We start from the raw sequence: 23867 nt of genomic DNA on the forward strand, positions 1-23867 counted from the left end.
GCACTCAATTTTACGACCTATGAGTATGTAAAAGAACAAAAACGAATAAACAAAAAATATTTCTATATTATGTTGTCCCAGTGCCAGAGTTTTTTCACAGAAAACAAAAAGTGCTTAGGAAGCGAGATACAGCCTTTTTCATTTCTAAGTTAAACAAGGAGTGGATGGAGCTGCAAATCTTCAGATGATGATATCTTGGGTTCTGGACATGTTTAAAAAAACAAACAAAAAAAAACACGTCATTGGCACGTTGAGCCATAGCGGTAAAAACACGTGAAACACGTTAATGGCACTCAATGAGTTAAGTCCAACATATAATATAGTGTTAAGATTTGTATGTATTTTTCGTAATGATACAGCACACAGAACACCTATAGTGGTGAAACCTTTATTAAATCAAATAAACTAAAGAAATACGTCATATATTTTTTTTCCCCAAGTGTAAAACTGGATCTTTGACTTTCCAAAAACACTCCATAAGGACATAAAACTCGCACCACACTTGTAGAATGTTAAGAAGTGAAAGTAAGTAATAGTGTCACCTGTCTTTCTGACACCTAGCATGTCAGCACACAGTGAACAGCTACACCAGCCCAACAGCTTGCCAGCACATTAAACTATCATTGCATAATATAAAAATGAATATAACAATAATTTAATATATGTTAATGAATAACATTTTCATAAATCCTGACAAATGTGGACAGACACAGATGCTCATGAATATTGTTCTACCAGTAACCTATGAGCTGCAGGTTATGATACAAGATAACACAAAATATATAAAATATAAGATCCATCATGGTGAGTCTAGGAATTCAAAGCCGTCATTGACTGTTTCATAAAAAAACAAGATCCATACACAAGATAATGAGAATGAAGAGATAAACTAATACATTGTTTTATTCAGTAATTTTGATGTAGTCAAATGATGTGATTGTTGTGCTTTATTGTCAACCTGGATTAGACTGAATGAATGGGTGTTATTCACATGTTCATCTAACAACTTCTCCCCTGTTCGAATCCTCATTAACTTCACACGTGCATTTTGACCAAAGCAATTAACTCTAGGTTCAGCTAATGGGTTTCCCCCCTGTATGAGTCCTCTTGTGTCTTTTTAAACTACTATTGTGACTGAAACTTTGTTCACAAACTGTACAAGCAAAGGGCTTTTCACCTGTATGAGTCCTCATGTGGGTTTTTAGATTACTAGTGTTGACACAGCCTTTACCACAAACTGTACAAGCAAAGGGCTTTTCAGCTGTATGAATCCTCATGTGTCTTTTTAGATTGCTACTCTCACTGAAACCTTGATCACAAACTGTACAAGCAAAGGGCTTTTCACCTGTATGAGTCCTCATGTGTATGTTTAGGCCACTTTTTTGACCAAAGTCTTTACCACAAACTATACAAGCAAAGGGCTTTTCACCTGTATGAGTCCTCATGTGTCTTTTTAGACTCCCACTATGACTGAAAGTTTGTTCACAAACTTTACAAGCAAAGGGCTTTTCACCTGTATGGGTTCTCATGTGCTTTTTTAGATGGCTTGTGTTGATACAGCCTTTATCACAAACTGTACAAACAAAGGGGTTTTCACCTGCATGAGTCATCATGTGTACTTTTAGATTAGTACAATCACTGAACCTTTTTTCACAATCTCTACAAGCAAATGGCTTTTCACCTGTATGAGTCCTCATGTGCATTTTCAGACTACTACTGTGACTGAACCTTTTTTCACAAACTGTACAAGTAAAGGGCTTTTCAGCTGTATGACTCCTCATGGAGTGAATTTGTTTTGATGATTTCAGGTCCTGGGACAGCTTGTGGCTCATAGACAATCTTTGTCCTTCCACATTTTGTGTCTTGTGTGATTGAGTGTTTAAAGCTGACTCCCAGTCATCACTGTCTTCAGTGTCAGATTCAGAACAGTGTGAAGAGAGGAGCTGGTCATCTCTAGTTGGTTGTGATGTTTCCCAGTCCTCTACATCAGCTTGTGTTTTCATGTGTTCAGTTGAGGTACTGGCAACAGGCTCTGTCTCTTTGTTTTCACCACCATCATCACTTTCCACTGCTAGCAGTGTCTGTGTTGACCCATCACCATCCTCTGTTCTTTGGAGTAGCTCCTCCTGTTCCTCTTTAATCTGTGGAGGTTGTGGTTCCTCCTGGACCAGACTGGAGCTCCTCTCCTGCAGTTCAGGGTGAACCTCCTCTTTACACACAGGGAGGAGCAGGAAGTCTAAGAAAAAAGATACAATGAGAGACCATTAAAGTTTTTAACTTAACATCCTTTCATGCAGTGTTTCCTCTGTTTTGAGAAAAGTTAGTGCATACACATCCACTTCAGTGCCCATGTGCAGGACAAACACTAATTCAACAAAAGAAAATAAAGTGCTGTTTTTTAATACATTTTATAATCAAACCATCGTCCGATTCATAGTACATTTAGATCGATCCAGAGGTCCAAACATCGATGTAGTCGCATTTTAATGTTGAATGACGTCTCATCTTTACACCCTTATTACAGGCGCACTTTCAACTTATATATAGCTCCACAACAGAACAGAATAAAAGAAAAAAAGAGAGAGCTTGAAATTTACCGAGTTTCAGGTCGTCTTCAGGTTCTTGTTTAAGGTGGTCTTCAGGTTCTTGTTTAAGGTGGTCTTCAGGTTCTTGTTTAAGGTGGTCTTTAGGTTCTTGTTTAAGGTGGTCTTCAGGTTCCTGTTTAATAGAAACAGTCCTGGCTGGAGAACTCATCTTCACCTGCAGACTGGACTCCACACACTGGTCTGGAATGAAGGAACAAAATAAGGACTTAATGTGACATGCATAAAAAGACTTATAATAAGGACTTTGATATTACATGAATAAGGAATACGATTCATGTTAATAATATTAACGCATTCACTGCCAAGGAAATAAAAAACATATTTTTTTTCCAATTACCAATTTTGTGTTTTCGTCGCGCTGTTCTCCATCACCCGGTGTGACCACTTTCACTGTAACTCACACGGATACGGAAATAACATCCTGTTTTCCTCATGCTGCTACAGGAGAAGGAAATGTCCCGGATGGAATTTTTTTTTTTCTGGGCAACACACACGTATCGTCTGTGTTTACAAACAGTCGGACAAGCGATCATAAGGCGCGATACATTGGCTGCACCATTTCCTGCCTAAAAGCTGCCTACTCCTGCATATCAATGGTCCAAGTGTGACTTGTTAAGGAGGGGGGGGAATACAGATCCTGCCCGTTCAACATCAGAGTCCACGCAACGCGGCTGTCGTAAGGGATATACATTTTCTGTGAACAGTTGAAAAGGTAAGAGAAGCGTGCATCTTTGGCGAGAGATGGCATATTTACATGCGGCTGCATGAGAAGAGGCCGACCAGGTTGGAATGTTTGTTGTCTGGGCGACGCGCACGGATATCGTGTGTGTTTACAAACGATCGGACATGTGATCAAAATGAATACACATTTTCTGTGACCTGTTGAAACCGATAATACAAATATATATACATATATTAAAAAATCATAAATATTTTTTTTCCAAATGTATATGAATCTGTAGTATTAGCACACCTTATGGTAAGAAATAGTAGTAGTGGGCAAAGGTGGATTTAACATAGCTTTGAACAATAGAATACATTTAATCATAGAACCTTTTAATCATTATTCTTTTATTTTGTATTATTTATGAATGTAGAATTTCTTTTTACTATTTATTGTGTAGCAATAAAAGACTCAAAACACTGGCTTACAGTTGAATTATTGGCAACTAAAGAAATAGGAATTCAAGAAATAATGAAGACAAATACTAACACTGCATATGTACATTGGCTTGCAGTTATTGCACATAGCCAACATGCAATAATAATATTAGGCTTGTCATTGAGAAAATAAAGGAAAATAAAGTTGTCTTTTTGAGGAGAAGTAACCTTAGAAGTCATGTTAAGCTTAGCATGAGGGAGAGGGTCTACCCTCTTCAGGGAATTACTTGAAATAGGCTACAGAAAACATTCAGTCGGCTATTAAACATACACAAGACACAGAAGATAGACAACTGGTCACTTACAGCTGCCATTAATTAGTACTTTTGATTGCCTGTGTAGTCAAATCAGGGTCAAACGCATAGGCTCAACAAGCCATCGTTAACCTGCTAATGTTACATAGCTGATTGGCAACATGCGTTAAACGCATCCACCACATCACTCTGATCTCCAAGCAAGTTGGAGAACACTCTAAAATTGATCGTGGATTTTACTTTGGCTGGTCAATTTAAGATGACAACAGCAACAAAGGTTAGTAGTAGACCTGTATGTATGATGATCAGTTTAAGATGACAACAGCAACAAAGGTTAGTAGTAGACCTGTATGTATGATGATCAGTTATTATTCCAGACAGTGGTCTATCCAAGACGTTTTAACACGTTTGAGACCAGGTCTCAACCAGCTCCTCATGCCGTCTCACTCTATCTCTCTCAGTGTGTGTGTGGGGAGGGGAGGGGCTGTGCTGCTGCTGCTACAACGTGTGCGAGAGAGTCTCCACACAACGGTGTCTAACCGAGTTATACTTCTCCAGTACATCGGTGTCTAACCGAGAGTTATACTTCTCCACACAACGGTGTCTAACCGAGAGAGTCCATGCAGATCACAGCTGACAAATATTATATATTATCGGAGCTATTATTAATGTTATCGGTTTTATCGGGATGACGTCATAATTCCTGATATCGGATTGATAATTATTGGGCCGATATTTATCGTGCACCACTACTGTAAACATTTATTTGATTAGATTAATGAAGGAATAAGCTTTTGAAATGCCACCTAAATTGTGAGTGGAACATGAGTCTTTCAGATCGGATGGCTTGATACAGGGTAAGTAGGGCTTTGGCTGCCTATCGTGCATGCATACGTAATGTGCACCCGCCGCCGCCCGACACTTCTTTTTTTTTGCGTTTGTTAGAGGGAAACAAAATGTCCTTTGCTCTTAAGATGTGATCTTGAGGACATCTTAGCGCTAAACGCTGAGTCTTGGTAAGTCAAGGTGTAAAATACCAGATACTGCATAGTGCCCTTAACACATCTACCACCAATCCCGAGATATCTCGGGATATCAAATCCACCCGTTACCCACCTATTCCGAGATATCTCTGGATACGTTTTTTTTTGTGTTGTACATTAGATTGACTCCTTCCGCACATCGTCGGTTAATATCATTCATCTAGACCACAGCTAAGTTGAAAAATCACGTGATCCACCCACGTGATCACATAAAACACGTTATTACAAAACCCTTAAGCTGCATTAAGTCAGGGGGTCCGGATCAAACCGCTCGGATCAAACCGAAAGTTTAATCAGCGAGACATTCTGACTCTAGGCTGCCAGTGATCAGAGTCAGAGCAGGCGGGGCAAGCGTGTGCACGTCACATGCTCACACTCGGATGTGCACACACTCGGGGGATGCACTTTTCCTAGTCTCGCGTCACCAGACAACTATTCCACAATCTCTGAATGCTATATAGAGTCTGGAACTCCACTTCCCGAAAGCTGCTTAACGGAAGCTACTCAGACCGGAAAAACATTCGACCAATCACGACGCGGTGCCCGCGGACCTGTAGTCCCAGTGGAAACAGAACTGAGGCGGAAGCATAGAGTCATAGGTAGATTCATGTTACTTGTGCGAGGATTGTTTATCATTATATTCATATATGTATCATATATGATACATACATATATATTTGTATATATATTCATACATATATCATATTTATATTATTTAACACTTTTTGTTTTGATTCCAGTCGGACTCCTTTGCGCCACTGCACAATGCTAAAACGGAAGTGGGTAGGGGAGGGGCTTCCGCTTTCCCCTTAAGCATTTTTAGAGCTTCCGAGTCCCAGACTGTATGCCGGAAACATTTGTAAATTGTGTGAGGCAACAGTCTGGCCACGCGAGACTACACTTTTCCTAACCCCAAACCTAAAGTTAGTTTAGACAGATCGGCAGCCAAGACAAGTGTGTCCCCGCTCGTGCTTGCATGTGCACGCGCGGGCGACGACCTGTTGTTACACACCACAAGTAGGACACGCGGTCCACGCGCACGTTACCCCTCGGATCAGCTGTGAGTGATGTGATCGCGTTGCCATCATTGTTGTTTTGAAAACAAATAAAGAAAAACTCACCACCGATCGTGAAGAGTGTGTGTGTGTGTGTGTGTGTGTCCGCCGCAGGGAGCCTGCAAAACACACACACACACACACACACACACACACACACACACACACACACACACACACACACACACACACACACACACACACACACACACACACACACACACACACACCTACACATACACACAGTGTGAAAACAGCCGATCCACAAGCACATAACCTTTGCTATTTCCCCCACTAGGCTAATATTGCTATGTTGTGTGTGGACTTACTGGACTATTGGTTAACATTGAAGGCGGGGCAATAGTATATATCACTTTGTTTTTTGGCTTGTTTTCATAGACCTAGTTGCTGCTTATTTCTCTCTCACAGCCTGCCGTTGTTTTGAATTTGCAGTCTCACGTGACCGCTAGGGCAGAGGTTCTCAACCTGTGGGTTGGGACCTCAACGCCTCGTTGTGAGCTTGTAGATAGTCCTTGCGGAAATTCATTTTGTACCAAGCAGCCATCAGGATACAAAAAAATCACAAAGCATAACATATATACACAATACATAGACAGATCACACAATACATTGACAGTGCTACACAGCTCCTCTCTTTACAGAGTAAAGACTAGAAAAGGCTACCAGGGCATTACATTTTATGCACACTTGCACAGAACATGGGGCCTGTTTGTTCAGGAGTCTTATACTTTTAGGGACAAATGATCTTGAAGCCATAGCCTGCAACATTGGCACTGTGTACCTGCTATTTTCACAATATTTATCTGTGGAACCGAGTCAAACAAAATGGGGTCCCCTGTTCAAATGTGATTATTTGGGGGGATCACAGCCTGAAAAGGTTGAGAACCACTGCATAGATTTTGAATTAGGTTTGTGAAGAGAAGTTGACTGCATAGATTTTGAATTAGGTTTGTGAAGAGAGACATCTCACTGTGTGAGAGAGAGACAGACAGACAGACAGAGGGGAGGAAGAAGAAGAGAGGGCTAGCTTGTAGATCTGCTATTTTCACAATATTTATCAACTCACTTTTTCTTCAGATGAAAGAAGAGATTCGAATCTTTGTTTTGAGATATTCCATGACTTCATAGTCATAGCACAAAATATTCTTTGGGTCCTCAAAGATGAGTCAGAATGGTCAAAAATGCATGGCAGGGGAATAGCCTGTTCTAGAAAACCCTGGCAGTGAATGTGTTAATTACTTGCGTTATTACTTATTTAACATCTAATACCTGGAAATAAGACGTGCAAAATAAGAGCCCTGAGTCTTGTTAGATTAGTACTAATAAAGTGATCATTATTCACCTGATAAAGTGTCACGTCTGGTCTTCCTATGTAGTAATGTCAATGTTGACACATCAGCCTCCTCTTCATGTTCCTCTTTCATCTGTGGAGGTTGTGGTTCCTCCTGGACCAGACTGGGGCTCCTCTCCTCTTAACACACAGACAGAAGGAGAAGAGAAGAGTCAGCATCAGCACAATAACTCAAAATGTTTTTCTCATTAGATGAGATTTATTCTCCTATTTATTGTTTTGTTTTATCACACCAGTGTTTGTATATTGTGTCCATTTTTTGTACGACGAGGCTCCTAGAAGGAGCAAGCCGTCTAGAAGATTGGCGGTCTCTCTGTGTGCGTGTGTCTGGAGCTAATCTCACAATTTAATTAAAATCACAATTTGAGCTTCATTCACACCAACTAAAGCTACAAATAAAACAAAGCTAGAAGTACAGTAGAGGCAGCTTCTTATCAATAATTGGGCGTGTCCAAGGTTACCTGTCACTCAAGTCTCAGCTGGTGTGCCTGTTTGGGCCGGAACAAAACAGACAGTTTGAACAGGAGCGCATTTTGAAATCTAAAATGTAAAATAGCAGCTGTAGATGAGAAAAAAAGTCTATAATTAGTTACTAGATAACTTATTTATTAGAGATGCACCGATTGAAAAATTCTTGGCCGATTCTGATTACCGTTTTTTTTTAAGTCTGACCTGCCGATACCGGTTTTACCGATACCGATTTTTCGATCTAAGAAAGAACTATAGTTAGACACCATATCTTTTTTTTTTGCTATTCTTTATTGAATAGTTGACTTTCAATGTGTCAATTGTTCATATAAAACATTGAACAGGATGTTAAATGCAGAGAGAACTCCAGGTATTTGCAGGTAATTCCAAGTATGTGCACATTTAATTGGCAAATCATTAAATCAACAACTAACTCTTAAACTAAACAAACAATGCCCCAGGTTATTTGACAACAGTGCCACCCTGTGGTGGGGTAAAAAATAAACTGACTGGCTGATATTAGCATTACATCACTGATGTCAGCATACAAGAAGACACTATTCTATTGTGTCTTGTATTTAAGGCACTTGCAAAGCCATTGCCTTCTTACAATAAATTGCATATTACAGGACCTTGACCTTCTCTCTTTATTTACAGAACAGAGGCTGCCTTTTAGAATAAAGTGCACCACATTACAGAAATTAAATTACCTTTTTCCTCTTTTTAAACATCTCAATAGCAAAAATAAGCACCATAGAGGACCTTGTCTTGACCTTGTCATTCTTTTGTACATCAATAGAAGCTCACTTTAAAGGGATAACGTTGTTCTCTTTTTTTTAAACATCAGTGCAGCAAAAGAGACAGGAGGACAAACTTTAACAACAATAATGAATACTTGGTGCATCTAGTAATAAACAGTAAAGACAAGAGTAAACACATCTCAATGTAAAGTTCACAACATAACAGAAATGTTACCTTTTTTTTTTTTTACACACCAATAAAATAAAGTTCACCATATCAAGCCTTGGCTTCAACCCCTCTGTCTTTTGATCTCAAAATTTAAAAAATGCAGCAGATGACAAGATAAAACTTCAACTCTAACTAAAAATAAAGTGCAATATTTGTACTTCAAATGAAAGCTGGTGCACCTGGTTGGTAAAAACATCAAGATAAGTCCACCGCATTTTAGGCCTGCATTGACCTCTCTTAACATCTCAAAATAAAAAAGTGCACCATATTATAGGATAAAACAAAAATATTACAAACTAAAATGAAGTGCACTATATATACTTTTCAAAATAAAACTGCATCAGGAAATAAAGAAAATGTAGCTTTAGGTTGTGATTTGTGAACATAAGTCCTAATGCAATCACTTGAACATCAATGGCAGGTTCTTCTTCACAAACAGAAGCATCTCTGCATTCTCACCAGAAAGCCTGTTTCTTTTTTCATCATTACATTACAGTCATTTAGCAGACGCTTTTATCCAAAGCGACTTACAATAAGTGCATTCAACATAGGTAGGGAACGAAACTACTAATCACCAGAAGTCTTAAGTGCATTCTCTTCTAAAACAAGCAACCAAGAGTATACCTAGCGCTAAGGTAAAAGTGCAATATATCAGCTACCTACTTTCTTAAACAGATGAGACAAAATAGAAAAATCAAATGAGCAAGAGCTAAAACAAATAAGTGTATCGACTAAACAAGATCCAATAAAACAATACAACAATAAAACAAGAGTTCGTACAACTAGTTAACAACAAGTAGGCCAGGCGAAGAGGAAGGGTAGTGTTTCCTGAAGAGGTGGGTTTTCAGCCTGTGAGGAAAGATGGGCAGTGACTCTACTGTCCTGACATCAGTGGGAAAGTTAATTCCACCACTGTGGGGCCAGAACAGAAAAAAGTTGTGACCGTGTCGATCGACCAGAAGGACCCTTGAGTGACGAGGCAATCAGTCGCCCCGAGGTGGCAGACCGAAGTGGTCGGGCAGGGGTGTAGGCATTGACCACAGCCCGGAGGTAAGAAGGAGCTGTTCCTTTCACTGCCCTATAGGCTAGCACCAGGGTTTTAAACTGAATGCGAGCCGCTACGGGGAGCCAGTGTAGAGAACGGAGAAGGATAGTTGTGTGGGAGAACTTGGGGCGGTTGAACACCAGACGAGCCGCAGCTTTCTGAACAAGCTCCAGAGGTCTGATGGCAGATGCCGGAGCACCAGCAAGGAGGGAGTTGCAGTAGTGCAGTAGTGCAGTAGTCCATCAATGACATTACTAGCCATTACTTTCTGCGCTCACTGTAAATGCTTGTACATGGCGCAGAAAGGTAGGCTTGGGCAAGCGAGGCAAGTGCAGGGTATTGCTGTTTATACACGCTCCAGTATTTCAATACATCTTCACTTCTGCTGATGGGCAACTCAGACAGGTAACCTTGTACCTGCACAGATGAAGGGCCGCCCTGCAGATGGTCTTCCTCAGTAGCACTCTCCTTCAGTATTTCATCATGCCCTGAAAGCACGGATCCAGCGACATCTGAAGTTTCAGATGTCGCTGAAACTTCTCTGGACCGCTTCCAACAGTATGGCCATGGCGGTGCCCACACCATGGTCTGTGTCTGCTGTTCTCTCCAAAATGCGCTTCAGTGCAGTGATAGCAGGAATTACATCTGCGGCTGTTGCTGCCGAGGAGCTAATTTCTTTAGTGAGTTCCTCGATAGGTGCAAGGAGGCTCAAAACATTCTCAATTAAACCCCACTGATGTGTGTTGAGTACGGCCGGGAGGTCGTGTTCTGCTGCGTATGCTCCCAGGGCACGTCGCTGTTCCAGTAGCGACTGCAACATGTAGAACGTGCTATTCCACCAAGTGGGTACATCTTGCTGCAAGCGTTTCTTGGTCTGACCGAAATCCTCCTGGAAAGCATGAAATCTTGAATAGGCTAGCGATGAGCATTTTCCTTCCTATTGCCACAGCATCAATAATACGGCGCTGGGACTGCAGTCCCTCATTCACCACTAACTGCAGTGTATGCGCCATGCACCCTAAACTCGGTAACTTGCCGTCTTCTAGTGCTTTGACCATATTTCTAGCGTTGTCACGCAACACAACATGAACCCTCTTCTTGTCTATATTCCACGTGTCCAACATCTTTTCAAATTTGGCTTTTAGATTAGCAGCAGTGTGGGACCCAGGGCCTTCTTCACAGTGTAGGACTTGCTGTCGCACACAGTCAGGCTTAACATTGACATTAAGCTCACGTTAGATGTCTAAATATCCGTTGTGAAACTGACTGGAGATTTACTAGCTTCTAGCAGGCTGCGTATATGGGTTTCAACTACAGCAAACAACTCTGGCAGCGCTTTTTCCGTAAAATATTTCCTACTTCGCAATTTGTACCGTGGACTTAGCTGTTTTACCAGACTTTTTCATCCAGTGCCAAGAACATTATTTTTCTTGTTGTGACTTTGTCCTTCTCCGTGTTGTCGAAAAGAGAAGCCGCAGGTGGTTGAGTGTCTGCATGTGGGGGAGGGGGGCCTGCTGCATTCTTTGCTTTCGCAGCAGTATCCTCCTCGTATTTTGCAAACAAACCGGGGTGTTTCTTTGATAAGTGACGTCTTAAGTTTGTTGTTCCAAAAGTTTTCGGGGTTGATCCTCCACGGCTTACTTTTGACTTGCAGTCATTGCAAAGAGCTAGCTTTGGATCATCCTGGCACACAGTGAAATAATTCAGATTTATCGGTGCATCTCTATTATTTATAGATACAAATGAATAGTATGTGTATAAACAAGCTGCTAAATAACCAGAACAAGCCATCTGCTCGCTACCACTGCCTGCTCTCTGGGGAGACCGTGTGAGGAGATGCGTCTCACCGCAACTGTCAATAATGACAAAACGTTTTATCTTTATAAGAAAAAAAAACTAACTGCTTCACAAGAACAATGTTGATTGTATTGGGAAACTCTAAAGGGAAATATATTTTATATACACAAATTAACAAGCAAAAAGAACAAAAAACAGGTTGCAGTGTTTCTTGTTTTATTTTAAGCGGTCTACCGCCTCGGTTTTGTCGTTCCCTCCACGGTGCCTCTACCCTCCACCCTCTCCCCCCACCGTTCTCCGGGGGAGAAGAGAATGAAAAACGCCAAATCTTACCCTCAACACAGGAAAAAAAACAAATAAATATTTGTCGACTTCAGGACGAGGATCAGGCCACAACACCATCCAATGACCACCGATGGCTCGGCTATGGAGAGGGTAACAAGTACAACATTTCTGATCTCCCTTCTGGCGTCTGGGAAACGATACAGGAGCATCAGTGCCAGGACAGAAAGGATGCGGAACGGTTTCTTTTCCCAGGCAATCAGACTTTTGAAATCCATAGTCTCCTTAGTAGATAGTATATGAACTTTGGGAGGTATGCATTCGTATACAATAAAATAGATGAGATGAACTCCATGGATGAAATTCATTCAGTTTTAATGTATTGTTTTTATCTGGGTATGCTTACTTTTATAACATGAATTCTTCCAGTTAGATCTGAATAAATAAGTCCTAAACACTAAAGGCCCGTTCAAAGTCCCTAGATGGGTCTTTAACGTGCGTCAGGCGGTGAGGGATTCCGTCCGTTCTTTACGGACACATGCATAGTCGCTCAGGAGAGAGAGATTGCACGTACCCAATGTTGCCATGTCTGCTTATTATAAGCGACTTTGGGCTTATTTTCCTGTATAGTTGCTTGTAAACAAACGGTTGCGGTTTTATTTGGGCTTGTTTCTAAAGTGTAGTTGCTTATTTGGGCCAATTATTATTTAAACCAGTGATTCTCTAATATATATTGTAGATCTGCTATTTTCATATGCAGTGGTGTAAAGTAACTAAGTACATTTACTTAAGTACTGTACTTAAGTAAATGTTACTTGAGTATTTCCAATTTCCAATACTTTTATTTTTACTCCACTACATCTCAGAGGCAAATATTGTACTTTTACTCCACTACAATTATTTGAAAACTTTAGTTACTAGTTACTTTTCAGATATAAACGATGATATTATGAAACATACATTAACCACTTTAGCCCTATTTTATACATAGGCTTTTTGAAAATAGCCGATCTACAAGCTCGTAGCTTGTAGATCTGCTATTTTCAAACATTTTTGTACTTTTACTTTTGATACTTTAAGTACATTCTGATACCAATACTTTTGTACTTTTACTCAAGTACATTTTTAATTCCAAACTTTTACTTGTAACAGAGTACTTCTGCATTGGAGTAGTGATACTTTTACTTAAGTAAAACATTTGAGTACTTTTTCCACCACTGTTCATATGTGGCCAAGTCGATTCTTTTGGGCTTGTTTTCATAGACCTGGTTACTTATTTCTCTCACAAAGTCTGGCAACAGGTTACAATGCTATGAAACTAGCATTGTAGCCCAGTGGTACAACAGGCAAAACGTAGTAAACGTGCGTCGGCCTGGCGGTGAATGTCGACTGAACGGACGGAAAAACGGGAGCCATAAGTGACGGAGGGGGAGTAAAAAACGACAACGCAAGGAGCGCCGGCGCTCGTTACGTATCCTTGCGTCCGACTATGAATGATACTTAAGTGTTTAGGACTGAAGCTGTGGACTTCTACAATAACTCCCTGACCACCCTCGTGGATCTCCATGCCCCAGTCAAAACATAAACATAGAATGCAGAGAGATAGTGTCCACAATCACAGCATCACAACAATTCAAGGGGTTGAATTTGTTTTCCTGCTATGCAACAAAAATGTGGAATGCCCTACCAAAAGCAGTGTAAAACCCTCCTCACCTTCAAATCTGCCCTAAAAGAGTACCAGGTGGCTGCAATTTGAAACTGGCCCCTACTAAAGTCATAACCTAACACACCCCCCCTTTCGAACTTTTTACTGTACATATTTTAGATTTTCTTTTCTTAACCGTTTATATAATGTTCCACATAGAAGTGTATATCTGTCTGTCATTTAATGTCATTATGAATTGAGTACAAAAGGACCCACGAGTTGAAACGAGCCATCAGGCTTTCATGGGATTTTTAATCTTATTTAGTTGACCTTGTATTTACTGTACTTTCATGTGCTTTTTTTCTGCAAACTTCTAAATAAAATATTCAATCAATCAATCAATCAGTGCCTCAGTAAACTAGGATCACAGGGAAACCAAGAATCTAGCATCAGTCTAAACTATATACTATTAAATGGACACCTGATCTAGGATCAGTGGTTCTAAAACCTGTGGTCCCCACATGATTTTGGGGGGGTCCCCCAGATCACAGTAAAGTGACAAATGATTATACATTAAAAAAATATATTGAAATGAAATGAAAAAGTAATCAAAAAAACGATTCTATAAAAACTGGTCAAACATTGGCCAAATTGTCAAATAATATAAGAAGGAGGCACATAACTTGAAAATAGCTGATCTACAAGCTCACAACGCCTCGCAAATTCGCAATGCGTTATTACTTTCACAATATTTATCTGTGGAACCGAGTCAATCTAAATGTTATAACTCAACTCAAGTGCTTGTCAGGGTGGGGGGTCCCCAGTTCAAATATGATTATTTTGGGAGGTCAAGGCCTGAAAAGGTTGAGAACCATTGATCTAGATGGTGAAAACGATGCCAAACCGGTGGAAAAGCAAACACGCAGTGAAACTACACCCAGGCTACTGGGAAATGTAGTTCAGTTCAGCTAAATGTAGCAGCTAAAGTATCTTAGCTACATGTAGCTAAATTATCTTACTACATGTAGCTCGGTGTAGCTCGGCTGGTGTTGAACGTCATGTAAGCATGTGTTTACCAACCTGCAGTGTTAGGATGGATGTCCATATCAACATCAATGTCCAGCAGTTTGTTTTGTGTGTCCAGCAGAGTTTCTAGTGTCTCTATCTCTCTCTGGAAGAGGTTGCACGTCCACTCTGCGGCCGCACTGAGGCGCCCCAACACAAACACTCTGACATGAAGCTTCAGCTGCTGTTTCTCCAAAACACACAATATCTCCTCTCCCACCGACGTCATGTGTTCATTGATCGAACGCCGTAAACACTCTATTTGACACGTTGGACGAGACATTTCTCTCACCGCCTCCTTTGTTCAACAACACCGTGGAACCAGCTACACGAGACTACTTCCGGTTCCGGGGTAACGTGTTTCACGCATGCGTAATAATCTTCTTCTTCTTCTTTTGGGTTTCCGGCAGGCTGTACACTAACGCGTGTAATGCTGCCCTCCACAGGCGAAGGGTTTTACTGTTTTACCCTACACTTTATCATACAGTTCAGTAGAGTGGAGAAACTTCAGGACTGCTTTTCCAATTTTCTGGGAATTCACCTCTGGTGTAAAAATAGTCTTTATGGAAAAGACTTTAAGCCCCTGGTCTGAAATTTCCTCGAGCATCTGCTGTCTCTCACTGCTGTACTTCTCACATGAGAACAAAACATGTTGTACTGTCTCCAGCTGTCCACATTGGCAAAGCCCATCTGGGTGTTTGCCTATGATTTTTAAGCAACTGGCTAACCCACAGTGTCCCAGTCTCAGCTTGGTTATCACAATTTCGTCCCTTCTCCCAGAACCCATTGCACACCTCTTTTTTTTAATAGACGGCTGTACCGAAAAATACAGCATCCCCCTTTCCTCCTCTGTCCACTCTTTTTGCCACTGGATCCCTAGCTGCTCTCTGCACAAGCTGAAGCTCTCAAACTTTCCTAGCTGGACCTTCATGTCAATGATTTCTTTTTTTAGAGCTTCCTTGGCCACGCCGTCAGACATTTCATTCCCCTTGACCCCAGAGTGCCCCGGTACCCACAGAAAAACAACCTTGCATCCCATTCGCTCTACCCTATACATACTACACATGACCTCCCAGATCAAATCAGATCGTGCCTTTGATTTCCCCCCTCTCAGAGCCACCAGAGCAGCCGCAGAATCTGAACATATCACAGCTTTTGCCGGTTTGACCTCCTCTATCCACCATACAGCCCATATAATTGCCAATAGTTCAGCTGAAAATACTGACATGTTATCTGTTATCCGGATACTCTGCTGGATCTGACGCCCCTCCACATACATTCCAAAGCCAGTTTTCCCAGAGACTGGGTCTTTAGACCCATCAGTGTATATCTGCACATACTCTTTCTCGTACTGCTCTAGGTACCTGTGCACTCGGTCACTTGTAAGCTCTTTTTTCCCCTCGTCCAGCAGGGACAAATCTACTTCTAGCTCTGGGAGAATGGGATAGGAGGCCACACTGACCAAATAACATTGTCCTGTTTTAACCCAATGTTAGCTGCTACCTGTTTTATGTGGCGAAAGAAGGTTGCTTTCTCCTCCTTGCCTGCAAACTCCCAACACTCCTCCAATATACATTTAGCTGCCGAGCTGTATTGAAACCCGCTTAATTTAACCCAGTAGTGGAGTCCCAGCTTGTTTCTCCTGTACCTTAATGGTACTTCCCCCATTTCAACCAGCAAGGCTGGTATAGGCGTTGTCCTAAAAGCCCCACTACAACCTCTCAGTGCTTTTGATTGCACTCGGTCAAGTTTGCTTAGATGTGTTTTTGCGGCTGCCCCAAACACTATACTTCCATAATCTAGAGTGGATCTTATCATAGCTTGATATATCATGTGCAAGGTCTCCTTCTCCGCCCCCCAATCGCTTCCAGCTAAACTACGGAGAATGTTGTTCACTTTCTCACATTTACACTGTACTTTCTCTATGTGAGTTTTCCATGTTAATCTTTCATCCATCCACACCCCCAGGAACTTGAAGACCTTTACTCTCTCTAGAGGCTGCCCATTCATTACCAGGTTCAACGCTGGAATTTTCCTCTTAAACCCAAACACCATGAATTGACTTTTGGAGGATGAAATCCTGAATCCCCACTTATCTGCCCACTGCCCAATCTGGTCCAATGCCTCTTGGGTTTGTCTATATAGGTGCCCAATGTTTTTTCCCCTCCTCCAGATGGCTCCATCATCCGCAAATAGGGACTTTCCAAACCTATTGTCCACTCCTTTAAATATATCATTTATCATGACATTGAACAAGACTGGGCTAATGACTGAGCCCTGGGGCGTCCCATTTTCAATGTCAACAGTTTCTGACACCTCTCCTCCAACTCTCACTTGTATAGACCTATTGTTAAGGAAGTCCTTTATCCAATAAAACATCCGGCCCTTAATGCCTGCCTCGTGGAGTTTAATAAGTACCCCCTCCCTCCACATAGAATCATATGCTTTCTCTATATCTAAGAACACCCCCATTACTGCTTCCTTATTGATAAAAGCCTTCCTAACATCCTGGTCTAATACTACTATGGATTCCATAGTGCTTCTCCCAATTCTAAAGCCATTTTGATAATTCACAAAGAAATTGTTAGTTTCTAGGAAATAGACCAGCCTGTTTGTGACCATTCTTTCCATCACCTTACACAGCACAGATGTTAGAGCTATTGGCCGATAGGATGATGGGCAAGATGGATCTTTTCCTGGCTTCAGAATTGGGACTACCACCGCATGCTTCCATTTCTGTGGTAATTTTCCTACCTCCCATATATAATTACATAGTGCAAGGATTTCATCCAACACAATATCATCCACTTGTTTAAACATTGCATAACTTATTCTGTCTTGGCCTGGAGTGGTATTTGCCCCTGCCTGCACCGCATCCTTAAGCTCTTTTAGGGAGAAATATGTATTATACGGACTATAATTTTCACACTCATGACTTAACCTCCACTCCTCTATTTCCAATACTTCCTTCCTTATCCTAAGGCATTTTTCTCCTAATGATTTGGAATTATGGACATCCTGAAAGGACATCCTGCTTTTTCCTTGTTATTTACTGCTTCTCTGTTCTCTTTTTTTAACACTGGCATTATTGATCTCACAGTTGTCCCTGACATCCTATGTATTCTGGCCCAAACCTCCCCAACCGGAGTATCTGACCCTATTGTCCCACAGAATGTCCTCCAGCATCTCTTTTTTGCATCTTTAATTGTTTTCCTTGCTACTGCTCTGTACCTTTTGAATTCAATTGCATTTGCCTGAGTAGGCATTCTCCGTAATACTTTAAAAGCTTGTTTCCTCTTCCTCACTGCCTCATCACATTCCTTATTCCACCATGGCACAATAACCATGTCCTTAAAAGGCTTTTTCAAAGGGATTGTCAGTGATGCCACACTAAATATCATTGCACTTAATGACTCATTATGCTCATCAATTGTCCCTTCACTGTTGACTTCCCCTACTTGGTCCCTTGTACCTTCTTTAAATGCTTCCCAGTCAGCTCTGACTAAGTCAAATCTGTTACTTCTATCTACCCGATCCATAATCAGTGATCTTCCAAACTTGCTCACAATAGGGAAGTGATCACTTCCCATTGAATGATCCTCCATTACTTCCCATTCCCCTACTCTCGCTAGCCCTGGCGAGGCGAACGTTAAATCTAAACAGGATAATTTACCTGTTTTTACGTCAAACCGGGTTCCTCTGTCATCGTTCATGATAACCAAATTACTGTGATCCAATAGCTCCTCAACTACTTCACCATTTATATTTTTCTCCTGACTTCCCCACAAGGGGTTGTGCGCATTAAAATCCCCTGTCCAAATAGCAGGGGAACCTGCCTTAGTTGCTATTTCCTCAAGCTCAGACATCACTATCGGCTTACAGGGGTTATAGAAGTTAACTATGTTTATCTTCCCCTTAGAGCTCCATACTTCCACTATTAGGCACTCGGAAGATACCTTGCACTCCTTCAATTTATATTGTATCCCACTTTTAATAAATGTTGCACATCCCCCTCCTTGTGTTGTGTCTGTTCTATCTTTACGCAGGCCTATATATCCTGGTATGACAAAATCAAGGCAGGGTTTTAGCCATGTTTCCTGTATGCATACAATTTGAGGTTTTGTCTCACTATCCCGAATAAATTTCTTAAGTTCCTGTCCGTTGGCAATAAGACTCCTTGCGTTCCATTGGAGGATGCAAAACATCATCAACATCCTAACCCTCATCACTCTCATCATGTTCACCCCCTGGGTCATCCTCCATTCTTGCCGCTGCCTCCTCTGTGGATCTGACCCCACCCCCCCGTTCTGTGTCTCTTGCTTTTACTTTACTTTTATGCATGTAATCGTGTAGATCCTGGGGAGAATACTCCCCTTCATCAAAAAGCCTGCCTGCTGCCTTAGCCACACACTGTATTATATTTGAACTTGTTTCAACTTTCCTGGTCGCAAAAAGTACTACCTCTACAATAAATGCAAGGAGAGCTTCCTTGTTGACTACTACTTTTTGTTGACTTTCACCTGGGGTTGTCTGGGTGGATGGGGCCGTATTTATCTCAGCGACCCTGCTGGCGCTCACCTGCAGCCTTCCAACACTGGGCCTTTCCACTCTCTTAAGGGCTTCTGCATAAGATATGTTATGCTCTTTCCTAACATCCTGGACTTGTTTTGCCTTGACAAAGTGACTACACTCTTTTGATGAAGCCCTATGATTCCCCCCACAGTTACAACACTTTAGTGTTGCTATCTCTTCACAATCCTTGATGTCATGTTCCCCCCCACATTTTGTACAGCGTCTGCTTCCTCTGCAGGACGCAGCCATATGCCCATATCTTTGACACTTATAGCATCGTAGTGGTGGTCTTTCATACTCCTTTACCACATATGATATGCATCCTATATACAGTGGTGAGCTGTGGATTTTTGAACTATGGGTACTCTATTTTATGACGTCACGTGCGCAAGCATGTGCACATAGCCACTCAGCTCAGTGCTAGTTGAAATACTGTATTCAACATGTGATTATTAATGTATTTATATTTCTTATTATTTTGTTGCATTGTTAATTTGTTGTTTTTATTTTTGTTTCAATTAATTAATTATTTTATTTTCCTTTTAGTTTTATATAAATGCCCTTTACATAGATTCACCCACACATAAGTGCTTAAAATAATCAGTCAACTTGTCTTTACTTGAATTACTTTTTTTTAAGACTTACATTGCTTTCAAAACAGTGTTTTTTAAAACAAGTTTAAAAAAAAAAAAAAAATACCCTTTTGCTACTCACCAAAACAAAGACGGTTTTATGGAGTTGAAAGCCTACTTTACTAAATGGGAACACTGTGAGCCCCCACCTCACGTCTAAAATACACTTTTTGGACAGAAAAGAAAATATTTCACCGGAATTAAAACCTGTTTTTGGTTACTCCACAGTGCCCTCTACAGATCTGGTCAATGGAATTTTCCTATTGACCAGATTCTTCCTTCCGGTGAAATATTTTCTTTTCTGGACAAAAAGTGTATTTTATACGTGAGGTGGGGGCTCAGAGTGTTCCCACTTAATAGAATAGGCTTTCAACTCCATTAAACCGTCTTTGTTTTGGTGAGTACCAAAAGCGTTTTTTTTAATTTTACTACAGACAAGAGGCTGCGCTACCGCGGTACGAGGGGAAAGAATCTAAAGTACCATAGCGTTAAGGAGAACTCCTTCTAACGCTATGGACCAGAGCTAGATAAGGATAGCCTCGCGTAGCCAGACAATAGGGCTAAAGTGCATGCAATTTTGCAAAGGCAGATTCGTCTGGAACCAGGCTAAGATAAGGATACATTTGTGAGTGTCTGGTAGGCTACCAGCTCTTGTTATGCAAAGCAGCCAGGTTGAGGCCATTGTTTAAGGTGTTAAAAACGGCTCGCCCCTGACGGTGCGTTGTTGTGTTAATGATTGACTTCTCGCGGGCGGCTGACGTGTGTGCTCGCGAGTCCAGCCCCACAGTCTCAGAACTAAGGGTACGCCGTACCCCCCCGTACCCCCTACAGCTCAACCCTGCCTGGGAGTATGCGTCCATTAAAGGTTATCAATACTGGGGCAATTGGATTTCCACCCTCTCGGACATTAAACCTCTTTACACCCTCTACTATTCCTCCCTTAATGTTTTCTACAATTTCTTTCTCCGTCATTTCAGCACACACTCCAAAAATGATTCCTTTTACGACATCCTTCTTTTCTGCCGGGATTATTACTTCCACCTTTTCCCCCCCAATTTTACCAATCTTTTTTGCTTTTTCAAATTGATCCTTGCTCTTGCAACTCAATGCTAACACTCCATTAGAAAGAATCCGTGCATCCAGCAGAATTTAAGGATTCTGCCACTTTCAACGGATTTACAGCTTTAAATCCATCCGCACTCTGATCTTTCATTTTGAACTGCACGCTAAAGTCATTTGTTGCCTTGGCCACTTTCATTCTGTCTCTATCACCCTCCTCTTCTGAGGAAGTGTCACTCCGCGTCCGTTTAGTTCCCTCAACTCAACCAAATCTCTTTGCCAAAAGGGGCAGTTTTGAAAGTGAGTAAGGTTTTACACTCCTTTACTCCTTTTTGGTAGGGCATTCCACAAGAACTAATTATTCCCTCTGGGTTGGACATGATCAGTGGAGCTAACTCTGGTGTTGTGATTGTGGACTTCATTTACGTTCTTGAAGTATTTTGACAGGTACATGGGTATCCGTTGTGGTGTATCTTGTAAACCAGGCCCATTGCAAGTTGCCGTACTCTGTCCTCAACCAGTGCCCTTGTGGTTAGAGTGTCCGCCTTGAAATTGGAAGTGTGACGGTGTCATGTCCAGGGGGTGTACTTGTACATCAAGCCGCCTCACACTACAGAAACTGTATGGTTCTGCAAGGCTGACTACTTACTGCCAACCCAACTGAGGTGATTCCCCTCCCCGCTCAGTAATCTGAAAGAATAACAGCTGTGTGGCTTGCTCTGTCTCGCAGTGGCTCAGGGGTAGAGCGGCCGGATGGGAACCGCGAGGTTCCCAGTTCGATACCGGGTTCCCCCAGAGTTAGTACGGAGTTTAAGCAATGGACTGCTACGGCAGAGGACTACGGTAACCGGAAATGATCAGCGCTCGATAGATAAACCTGCCGTCGCCGCAGCCTATTTTACTACGCCAGAAGCTACCGTTCCACGTAGTGTCTACAACGTCAAAAATAGGTGAGTGATTTTAGTGCTTTTGACGCGTTGTTTGTAGGTATGAGCATAGCTAATTATACTCTAGTCTAAACTAATTCACGGAACAGTTACCAAACTGTTCAAAAGTAAGTTATTGGCAAGTGAAGCTGCCGCGACGGGTGTTGTCTTTGTTTATGTCTGTGTTTATGTTTGACACGTGCTGCATAGACGCGTCACCATGGAAACCAAAAAGGGGTGGGAACCCGTTGCCGACGGCTGCTTGCTTAACGATTTTGACTGCTACGGCGATTGCGTCATAGCAGCCGCACTCCGCCTGGCGTCGCCGTACTGAAAAACAGAAAGCTTAAAGTCCCTATTGTCGAAGTGTCCTTGAGCAAGACACTGAAGCCCTAACTGCTCCCGATGATCAGGTTGGTGCCTTGTATGATTTCCTCCGCCATCAGTGTATGAATGTGTCTGAATGGGTGAATGTAATGCACAATCTATGTAAGGGGCTTTGGATAAAAGCGCTATATAAATGCACCATTTACCATTTACCTCTGCAGCAAGTTTGTGTACATCTAGCGTGGATATTTCAGTTGATATCGGACATTTGAACATATTGACAGGTTGTGCTTATGCATGGTCACTAGAAGGGGACAAAGGTCTTTGTAAAAAACCCTCAACCAACATGTGTTCCCACAGAACAAATGTCAAACAGTAAAGACATTCAGGTGTGCTGAGGTGACCAGCGGACATGCTGAGACCACCCAGAGACTGTTCTTATTGATGTCATTTTGTAGTTTTGACCTACCTCGTATGACCAAAGTTCTTATTGACATCATTTTTTTTAACCTACCTCATATGAACAAAGTTCTGATGGTGGATGGTAGCATTTGCTACTAAATATTTAACGGAAATGTGATTATTAATCAGACTCAAGAACAAGATGTACAATACCTTATCAGTCTCGAGAGATGCTTGGGGTGGCTACAAAGACCTGTGAGGGATGTTCTATGTTTCTGACGTTACTGTTAATCTTCTGGGCGTGCTGTCTGATCTGACAGACCTGCACTGACGAAGGTCCTATGACCAAATTGTTTGCCGCTTTTTTGCACCTTTCACTTTGAGCACATATCACTTTATGAGCATGTTAAAATAAAATACAAATATATTTTCTCAGTCTCTGTCTAAGGAGTCTTCCTCTAAAGTATTTTTCTGACAGTTTTCCTGATCTGACATACCACCATGCACTTTGCGTTAGCACCATTCATCAACATGCTTTGCAGTTCACTTCATAGGCTGTTGGAGCCAAAGGGGTGAATAACGTCAAATGTATTCCTTGTTCCATGTATTTATGTGACCCTGAGGTGGCGCTGTTGAGTATTTAAAGGGATAGTTCACCCAAAAAAGAACTTATTTTATATCGATTACTCACACCATGGAGACTTCATCGAATTCATGGATATGTTTTCTTTTGCCGCATTCCTAAGCCAATCATTTGACGACCAGCAGCGGTTCTGGTAGGAGACACACAGAATCTCATTTGTATCTCCTACCGGAACCGCTGCTGGTTGTCACTTGTTGCTGTCCCTAGGGTGGGGGCAGCTTTGATCTTCAAAGGGAGTTTGTTCCACAGCCTCGGTGCCAAGACAGCAAAGTCACCCGTCCTTACTGTGCTAGACCGTGGAGTGTTCATGCACAACTGACTGTCAGATCTGAGTGACCGGGTGCTGGGAGATTGGTCTGACAGTTCCACAACGTAGGGAGGTGCAAGTCCGTTACAGGCTTTAAACACAAACAAGAGAATCGTGAATGTCACTCTACGCTTTACTGGGAGCTAGTGGAGAGAGACAAGGACCAGTGAGATGTGTTCTCTTAGCTTGGTGCCTGTCACACGCCTGGCAGCAGCATTTTGGATCAGCTGCAGGCGT

General features: G+C 41.7%; 1 protein-coding gene across 1 annotated transcript; it reads right to left on the reverse strand.

The window, feature by feature from the left end:
- Positions 1–799: 799 nt before the first annotated feature.
- On the reverse strand, positions 800–4081 carry LOC311062581 (uncharacterized protein; the record flags this gene model as incomplete). Its single annotated transcript, XM_084081720.1, has 4 exons — positions 800–834; positions 2021–2236; positions 2598–2786; positions 4039–4081. The coding sequence occupies 4 exons, from the start codon at positions 4079–4081 to the stop codon at positions 800–802; spliced, it is 483 nt and encodes a 160-aa protein (XP_083937846.1).
- Between the last annotated feature and the right edge of the window lie 19786 nt (positions 4082–23867).

The sequence above is a fragment of the Gymnoscopelus microlampas genome, assembly GCF_963454915.1.
Source record: "Gymnoscopelus microlampas genome assembly, chromosome: 16".
Taxonomy (NCBI): Eukaryota; Metazoa; Chordata; class Actinopteri; order Myctophiformes; family Myctophidae; genus Gymnoscopelus; species Gymnoscopelus microlampas.